We start from the raw sequence: 9,653 nt of genomic DNA, 5'->3' as shown, positions 1-9,653 counted from the left end.
TATCTATTTATTACAAATAATAAATTAAAAAATTTAATTTATCTATTTATTCCATTAACCAATGCACTGTTGAGATTTTTTTCCAGCCACATGAAACCATGACAGGCTACCTTTATTCGCATTGCTTCTAAAATAGCAATTATACAGTTGCATTGCTTCTAAAACTGGGAATCATTCAATCAAAAAATATGGACGGTTTATGATTAAATTGATTAACATACACTGTTGATTCAACTGTTTCTGCTTTCTCCATTTATTTCGCAATGGTTTCAAGTCTGTATCTGACTTAGACAGAGTTAAAGTTCATTTAAGAATCTGAATGAAGATACTACCTACATTGGGTTGGAGGTTAAAATGCTTAATATGGACTGATTGTGATAGAAAAGTTGTTATATATATATATATATATATATATATATATATATATATATATAAAAAGATTGCTTAAAATTTTATATTAAAAATATTAAATGAAATAAAATTATATTTTTAAAACCAAAATCTTATTTCCAAGATAAAATTAACCAAACTTATCAAAAACAAAAACAATATTCTAATTAAAATATTAAATTCTCAAAGATCAAATAACAAGCATATAGGAACTTCCCTTATAAATATACAATGTCAAATGATTTTGAAACTGAAATACATGGTGAGCGGCTCTGGTTATAGAATCATGGAAGAAGCAATGAATGGAAACAGCGCTATGAATCATGTCAATGAACGATTTCAAAAAATGGGCAGCACAGCCGGTGATGTTATCACTTGCAAAGGTAAAATTATAGATTTTTGTCAAATTGACTAGATTAGTTGGATTGTTTTTCTACTGACCCTTGTTAAACGAATGAGCATATGATAAATTTACTGAAATATCAAGCAGCGGCTGTAGCATGGGGGCCGAAGCAACGACTGGTTATTGAAGAAGTTCAAGTAGATCCACCGAAGTCTATGGAAGTCCGTATTAAAATTACTCTCACCTCCCTCTGCCACACCGACATTACTTTCTGGATGCACGAGGTCAGTGTAAGGGTACTCATAACTTGTTAATTAGAAGTAAACTCTGCGGAACACCTTCTTTTTATAGATATTTAAATGGAGGGTGGTTCAAGGGAAGTTACGAGAGGGACTGATAATTAGATTGGAATTGCACTCTAGCATGTTAGGATATTGGTGGGATTAGTGTAAATTGATTTCAAATATTAAAATTTTAAAGATTAAAATTAGTGATAAGGCTTGCTTTTATATTACTTGTATTCTTTCACACTATTAACATATTATGAGTCTAAGTAATGGCTCCAAAAATTTCTATAACTTTCTGTTACTTCAACCCTAAGATTATCTTTCTTTGTGCATGCAGGATGATAAACTATTTCTGCGCATATTCGGCCATGAGGTTCTGATACTTCAACCCTAAGATTATCTTTCTTTGTGCATGCAGGATGAGAAACTATTTCCGCGCATATTCGGCCATGAGTGTAAGGCCTCCGGGTGATGATGCGACGGGCGCCGGGCGAAGGCGTGCACGAGGGCGCGCGGGCGCACGATGGGTGCGTGCTAAATGGGTGTGCAATGATGTACGGTCACATTGCGACGAACTTGCGACAATATGGAGCGTGCGAAAAATGGCTAAGTATCATCACTTGGGCGCGCATGTTATGAGGACGTGCGTTAGTTTATATGCGATGGTGGATGGACATTAAAACACACCCAAGCCAACATCATAAAACATAACGTGGGGGCATTCATGATATAATTTAAGAGGTTGGCCAAGGGACTACGCATAAGGTAATATGCGTATAAATAAGAGGTGGCTGCTCCTCATTTGTACCATTCAACTTCGCACTTGATATCTACGCATAGGGGTAAAACAGCTGCGCAGGGGTAAAAGGGAATACACATGATTTATGTGTAGTTCTTCCCTTGTGTGGAAATGGAGTTTTGACCCAGGTTGAGATGTGAAAGTTGGCTATGCAGATAATGTGTGCAGGACTTGACAGGGTGGAATAGGTGGCTCGGGTGAGCGTTCCACTTTGTGCAAGAGTGCACATAAATGCAAAAGGCTGTTCTATGTCTTGGTTGTAAAATTATTCTAAGTATTGGCTTGGAGCTTGCCAAGCATTACTTGTGTTGTAATATTGAAGAAGCTGTTATAATATATTGTTGGACAGACTTTCTGGGAGTTGCCCCTCCCTTTGTACTTGCTTATTGTTGATGTTCTCGGTTAATTGTATATGGTTAAAGATTGCGAATGGTCTTCACTAAAGTATAAAGGATAATGCTTTTACTTGGTCGCAAAACATAAAATAAGTATGTTCATGATGAAATAGGCGTAGTCCACGAATGTTAGTATTGTTAAAAAGAAAGCATTCGGTGGTGCCGCACCTCGCTACAAGCAGTTGGAAGATCACCGCAGGTGTAGGGGCGTGACAGTTGGTATCAGAGCTCGGTCGGAGCTGGTGAGCAAAGGTTGCTCGTGGCAGTGGCAAGGGTACTTGCAGGTGAAGGAAGCCGTTTCACACGAAGTGAAACAAGGGTTGGTTCAGGTTGCAGGATACTCGAATGGTCAAGACTAGATCACAAAGGAAGGAGAAGCTGGTCGAGATGGCAGCCGGGTCTCAAGCCGGGTCTAGTCATGATGGCAAGGAAACTACTATGGAGTTCATTGAAAGGGTGTTGGTAAAGGTAGAAGGTATGGAGATTTCTTTTGAAGAGAAACTCGATGAACTTCGAACACAAAATGATGAGCTCAAGGCACAAAATGAGTACACTGATCTTATGTGTACACAACTTGCGGTAAAGGTCAAAGAGGTTGAGGAATCAAGGGATCAAAGTCTTGCAGAAATTGAGAACTTGAAGAAGACTCTTGAAGATACAAAGAATGAGCTTGCGGTTGTGAAGAAGGCCGTGGGGCATAACTCAGGTGGAGGAGTGCCTCATGTGAAGGTCAAGGAACCGGAGTCTTATGATGGAACAAGGAAGGCAGCAATTCTTGGCAACTTCTTGTGGGACATAGAGCAGTACTTGGAGCGGTTGAACTTGGTTGATGGTGAGACACAAGTCAAGGTAGCTACTCAGTTCTTGACAAAGGATGCTAAGATGTGGTGGCGAAGGAGGGTGGATCAGATTGCCAATGGCAATGCTAATGACATCACTTCGTGGAAAGACTTGAAGAAGGCTTTGCAGACCCACTTCAGTCCTCAAGATGACACATGGGAAGCAAGGACCAAACTCAAGTACATGAAGCAAACAGGAAGCCTACAAGCATACCAGCAAGAGTATTCAAGTGCAGCTCTAGAACTTCATGACATGGCAGAAAAGGACAAGGTGTTCAACTTCATCATGGGATTGAAGCCTTGGGCACGCAATGAGGTAAGGAGGCAGAAGATTAACACACTTGAAGAAGCTTTTGCTGTAGTTGATAGGATGGTGGATCACTTTGAGGAGACTTCTGATGACAAGAAGAAGAAGTCCGAAAAGCCAAAAGAGAAGAAGAATGATGATACTCCAAAATCAGATGATGGTTCAAAGATGAAGAAACCTTTGAAGTGTTGGTTATGTGAAGGACCACACACGGTGAAGAATTGTCCCTCTAAACTAAAGGTGGCTACGGTTGCACAATCTGATGATGAGGGTAATGATGCTTCTGTGGGGATGATGCAGATACTTGGTGCTTCTGCTACTACAGAAGTAGTCTCTAAAAGAGACCCGGAAAGAAACAAGCTAGAGTATGTTCGAATGAAGGTTAGAGGTACTAATGTGCTCACTATGGTGGATAGTGGAGCCTCTCACAACTTCATGAGCGAGGATACTGCAAGAAGAATTGGGCTGAAGTTTGTACCGGAAAGGGCACAAATGAAGACAGTGAATTCTCCTCCGATGGACATTCTTGGTATAGCTGAGAAGGTGGACACTACACTTGGTGAATGGACCGGGAAAGTGGACTTCACTATAGTGCGGATTGATGACTATGAGGCTGTATTGGGGATGGAGTTTATGAAACAATTCGATGCCATGATCGTACCACATTTGAAGGAGCTCTACATCTATGATGGAAGGGAAGATGTACCCATTGGTGTGCCTACCATTGGTGCAACAAGACCTGATTGTAAAGTAGGAGCAATGCAAATGGAGGATAAGGAAAAGGTGAACAAGTGGTTGTCCACTGTTGAGGCAAAGCTTGTGGAACAGTCATTGGTCATTAGATCACTCTCAGATAGCATCTTGGACTTAACAAGAAGGCTAGAGATAGTGGAAGATGATGATGATGATGATGAGGTATATGTGAGGCCGGATGTCCAGAAGGAAGACCGGGTTGCTTATCTACAAAGGATGGAGATTGAGAATCCTGATAGATGGATTGAGTTGATTAGTGAGGGAGAGCCTTCAGGCTCTGCTCCCTCTACATCTTCTTAGATGAATAAGAAGATGGGCTCATTGTTAGCTGCTCATGGCAGTGAGCCCTCAAGCACATGGAGCAGGTATGATTGATGATGGCACATTGCAGATGATGAAGAGGACTTCATGGACCTGAATGGGGCACATCGAGAGTTGGTTTGATGAGATGATCTCTTCACTTTGGAGGAGACACACATGAACAACATAGTGCAGATGATAGTGGTTCTACATATGTTGCAGCGATGTTTGCCTTATGTGAAGGAGTCAACATCATGGATGATGGTATGTTGTCGAGGACGACAACGATTTCAGGTGGGGGAGATTGTAAGGCCTCCGGGTGATGATGCGACGGGGACCGGGCGAAGGCGTGCACGAGGGCGCACGGACGGGCGCGCGGGCGCACGACGGGCGCGTGCTGAACGGGTGTGCGATGATGTGCGGTCACATTGCGACGAACTTGCGACAATATGGAGCGTGAGGAAAAATGGCTAAGTATCATCACTTAGGCACGCATGTTATGAGGATGTGCGTTAGTTTATATGCGATGGTGGATGGACATTAAAACACACCCAAGCCGACATCATAAAACATAACGTGGGGGCATTCATGATATAATTTAAGAGGTCAGCCAAGGGACTAAGCATAAGGTAATATGCGTATAAATAAGAGGTGGCTGCTCCTCATTTGCACCATTCAACTTCGCACTTGATATCTACGCATAGGGGTAAAACAGCTGCGCAGGGGTAAAAGGGAATACACATGATTTATGTGTAGTTCTTCCCTTGTGTGGAAATGGAGTTTTGACCCGGGTTGAGATGTGAAGGTTGGCTATGCAGATAATGTGTGCAGGACTTGACAGGGTGAAATAGGTGGCTCGGGTGAGCGTTCCACTTTGTGCAAGAGTGCACATAATTGCAAAAGGCTATTCTATGCCTTGGTTGTAAAATTATTCTAAGTATTGGCTTGGAGCTTGCCAAGCATTACTTGTGTTGTAATATTGAAGAAGCTGTTATAATATATTGTTGGGCAGACTTTCTAGGAGTTGCCCCTCCCTTTGTACTTGCTTATTGTTGATGTTCTCGGTTAATTGTATATGGTTAAAGATTGAGAATGGTCTTCACTAAAGTATAAAGGATAATGCTTTTACTTGGTCGCAAAACATAAACTAAGTATGTTCATGATGAAATAGGCGTAGTCCACGAATGTTAGTATTGTTAAAAAGAAAGCGTTCAGTGGTGCCGCACCTCGCTACAAGCGGTTGGAAGATCACCGCAGGTGTAGGGGCGTGACAATGAGGCTGCAGGGTAAGTGAGTTTGATTGCACTGTTGTTTCTATCACAAACAAAGAAAATGTTAATTGAGAAGCTGTGACGAATTGCAGAATAGTGGAAAGCGTTGGAGCAGGTTCAACAGATCTAAAGAAAGGAGACCATGTGTTTCCATTGTTCGCTGGGGAGTGCGGAGATTGTGTTTACTGTAACTCCAAGAAGACCAATTTATGCGGAAAGTTCAGAGTGGACGTCTTTAAAACTGTGATGCAGAGTGATCAGAAATCCCGTTTCTCTGTTCATGGAAAACCGGTGTATCATTTCATGTGCTCCACGTTCAGCGAGTACACGGTTGTTGACCATGCCTGTGTTGTCAAAATAAACCCCAACGCTCCTCTCGAAAAAGCATGCCTTCTCAGCTGTGGAATAGCAACAGCTGTGTGAACCCCTTCATCGGCGTTGTTTACTTTTTCTTCATTTTGAGACGCATTTGGAATTTGGCAAGTTTTTGTTTTGTTATGGTTTAAGTTAGGGTTTTAACTATATAATTAAATTAGGTGTTTGACCATATGAATTTAAATTAGGTTTTTGACTATATGAATTTACCTTGTCACTCCCACTTTAGCACATTTGGAACTCACTGACACTTCTTGTCACAAACTTTCATTCATTCATTACTATGCATTAATTTGACTTGGTGGTCCCTTGTGTTTCCCTGGAATTCCCTAACACTTCCTAGCATGCATTGGAACACCCTAGAACATGGCACATCTTGAACGCATGTTTCCCTGACACTCTAGCATGCATTTGTACTGACTAGTATACCATGTCACTCCCTCCTTAACACACCTTGAACTCAATGACACTCCCTCTCACACACTCTTATTCATTCATTTCCATGAATTTTGACCTAGTGCCCCCTTGTGTTTCCATAGCACTCACTAACACTCCTTATCAAGCATTGTAACACCTTGGCACTTGGCACATCTTAGCATGCTTCCCTAACACTCTAGCATGCCTTGGCACTACCTAGCATACCTTGTCACTCCCTCCTTATCACACCTGGATATCACTGACACTCCCTATTATGCACTGATATTCATTTATTTACGTGCATTTGAAACTAGTTCTCCCTTTTGTTTCCCTGGCACTTGGCTTTAACACTCCTTAGCATGCATTGGTGCCATATCGTGGCACCTGGCACATTTTAGTATTCCTTAACACTTGGCTTGTCTTGGCATGCATAGCATGCCTTGGAACTTCCTAGCATTCCCTGGCATACCTTGGAACCCCATAGCTACCATGCCCTCATAGATAGACTTACTTTTTTTGTGGCTTGGGAATCCAACCAAGTCGTTGGCAAAACAGTGTTGTGCCCAACCCAAAGTCTCCCTTTGTTTTAAATTGCTTTTTCCAGCCCCTTATTTCAACCATAGTCTTTCCTTTTGCAAGTTCTATTTTGAACTTCTCCTAACATACTTCGTCCTTGGTACACTTAGAATTTTCTAACACTCATTGGCACACACTCTTATTCATTCATTTCCATTCATTTTGACCTAGTTCTCCCTTGTGATGCCCTGACACTTCCTATCACTCCTCAACATGCATTGACACTATTTGACATGTGTTAGCATGCATTTTCATTCCTTGGTATTCCTTGACACTCATTATCTATCATGCCCTCAAAGCCACCCTTACTTTTTTTGGGACTTGGGAACCCAAGCAAGTCTTGCCTCGACTACAAGAAATTGACCAAGTTACGATTACTACAAATAGACTATGCCTTGTTCACTTAAAAACTGCCTATAACTCATGTTAGGCTACTCATGTCCAATCTCAACTCATCCTACTTAAAAAGTTACCAAGTCAAGGCTCACATCCAATCGTGGCCATAAAGCAACTAAGCAACATAGTTTACATCTTGACATGCCATATCACCTGGCATGTCTAACAATCCATTGGTGATATGTGGCACGTGTTATCATCCCCTACATTCCTTGGCATGCCTTGTCTCTCCCTATCACACCTTAGCACTCCATGACACATCCTGTCACTCTAACATGCCTTGGCACTTCCTAGCATATAACCTTGTCACTCCCTCCTTAACACACATAGGACTCGCTGTCACTCCCTATCACACACTATTATTCATTTCAATGCATTTTGAACTAGTTCTCCCTTGTGTTTTTGTGGCACTCCATAACACTCCCTAACATGATACTGGTAAGAGGTTGGCTCATTTTATTTTTCAACAAGTCTGAATAGGTTCATTGGGTCTGAATAAGGGTTGGAGTATCGAATCCACCCCCTTCATTCTTAATCATTAAAGCCTTCATTTTAATCCCACTCAAGAGATACTAGACAAGGCCACTATCTAGGTTAAACTTTTGGGACTAAAACTACAACTATGGTAGAAGAAAACTCTCACGGAAATTGGAAACAAGTTGGGGGAATTCTTGGAGGTCGACCTCACCTTCAAATACTATGTGGAGATGAAGGTGGCAAGGGTATTGGTAAATTCAGATACCAAATACAAGTTATGGGGTGAAATGAAACTCCAACATCAATGCATCACTTCTCTTAAGACTTTAGACTACAAGGGCATCCCATTCAAATGTCGTAGATGTCATAAGCACAACCAAAATGCTACGAACTTTCCACTAGGGTTCCATGGCAACAAAGCCTAGAAAATATCACCAAAAATTCAACTATTTAAGAATAAATCCTATGCTAAATCACACATTCCTTCTACTTTTTAAGATCTTTGTGAACTTTCAACTATGACCCTTAAATTCAAGGCCCTCTAGCACCTCGAATGGAAGAATAGAAGGTATTACAATAGGAGGTAAAAAAAATTACCCTTCACCTTTGGTAAGACCTATAGATACACCTATAATATATACTCCTCCCTTGACTCAACATGAAGTTTTTATTTTTTCCACTTCCTTTGCATACCCTCCCTTCAGCGACATCCTCACAAGAGAGCTTGTGGTTGAATATTATGACAAAAAAATGGGTCACACCATCTTCTTACAGGGTTTCAAGAGAGGGGTATTGAAAATAACCATTGTATTCCCTATAGTCCTTAATATCTTCTCAACACATAAATGAAATAACAAACTAGTAAATTGACCCAAATATAGATCTCATCATTCAAGGCCAAACCCAAATAGAAAGAATCACACCATGGATTAAGAATTGGCATTGAGTTTTGGTAAAATCAAGGACCTCCCTTCAAGATTGTGACCTTGTTTTTAGCATTCTCAAATGGAAGGTTTAAAACCCGCATTAAAGAAGGGATATTTGCACCTTAGCCTTTGCAACCTTTTCCCAAGATGAATCTATCTATTAGACTAGCTTATATATGTTAGGTATTAGATTTCGAGAGTACCCAATCAATTCTTTTGAGGCCAACTCCCTAGCCACAACTAAAATTTAGTCCTCTTTGAAGAGACAACTTGAACAATCCTCCTAAAAAGAGATATTTTCACTTCCTTTTGATTAATTTACAACAAACCTCAACACCTCTCCTTTATTATTTTCCTCTTCCATTCTACAACAAAATATCATTAATATTATATCATAAACACGTTATATAGGTAAGCATTGTAATCAATATTCTCAAATCACGGGTTACCTTTACACCTGAAACCATGTAAGTGGACCTAAGTTGATGCCACAACCCATCACACTGTAAGATGGTTTCGATTGTCTCCTCCAAACTAGGGCCTAACACACCTTACAATGCAAAATGGTTAAGTCATATCTAACTTGTGGGCTTTTTGCCTTCATAGAACACATTCTAGCTAGTTCTCATTAAACACAATGCACTAACTCCACCAACACACACCAAAAGTCCAAGATACAATTAAGATATGACATGCACCCAAGTTCTTAGACTACACCACCATAAAATGCACCTTCAACTTTGGATATCCGAAAATAGTAATATCCTAACCAAATATGTCCTATTTGCTGGATTTCTATAAT

At 40.7% G+C, this 9,653-nt stretch overlaps 1 protein-coding gene across 1 annotated transcript; it reads left to right on the top strand.

The window, feature by feature from the left end:
* Nucleotides 1–649: 649 nt before the first annotated feature.
* Nucleotides 650–6,107, top strand: LOC149141014 (alcohol dehydrogenase-like). Its single transcript, XM_089451125.1, has 4 exons — nucleotides 650–773; nucleotides 881–1,017; nucleotides 1,439–1,488; nucleotides 5,777–6,107. Exons 1-4 carry the CDS (start codon nucleotides 650–652, stop codon nucleotides 6,105–6,107), a joined length of 642 nt encoding a protein of 213 aa, XP_089307251.1.
* The last annotated feature ends 3,546 nt before the right edge of the window (nucleotides 6,108–9,653 follow it).

The sequence above is a fragment of the Pinus tabuliformis genome, chromosome X (assembly GCF_031772625.1).
Source record: "Pinus tabuliformis cultivar Carrire ecotype Pingquan chromosome X, CPIR1, whole genome shotgun sequence".
NCBI classification, from domain to species: domain Eukaryota; kingdom Viridiplantae; phylum Streptophyta; class Pinopsida; order Pinales; family Pinaceae; genus Pinus; species Pinus tabuliformis.
The sequence above is the reverse complement of the archived record's forward strand: the minus strand, read 5'-3'. Positions and strand labels throughout refer to the sequence as shown.

Excerpts from the sequence above, each read along its gene's own strand:
- LOC149141014 (XM_089451125.1), top strand. The coding sequence starts at position 650 with ATGGTGAGCGGCTCTGGTTATAGAATCATGGAAGAAGCAATGAATGGA. Across the intron at positions 1,018-1,438 it reads TTACTTTCTGGATGCACGAG|GATGAGAAACTATTTCCGCG; the intron begins GTCAGTGTAAGG and ends TTGTGCATGCAG. Across the intron at positions 1,489-5,776 it reads CATGAGTGTAAGGCCTCCGG|AATAGTGGAAAGCGTTGGAG; the intron begins GTGATGATGCGA and ends GACGAATTGCAG.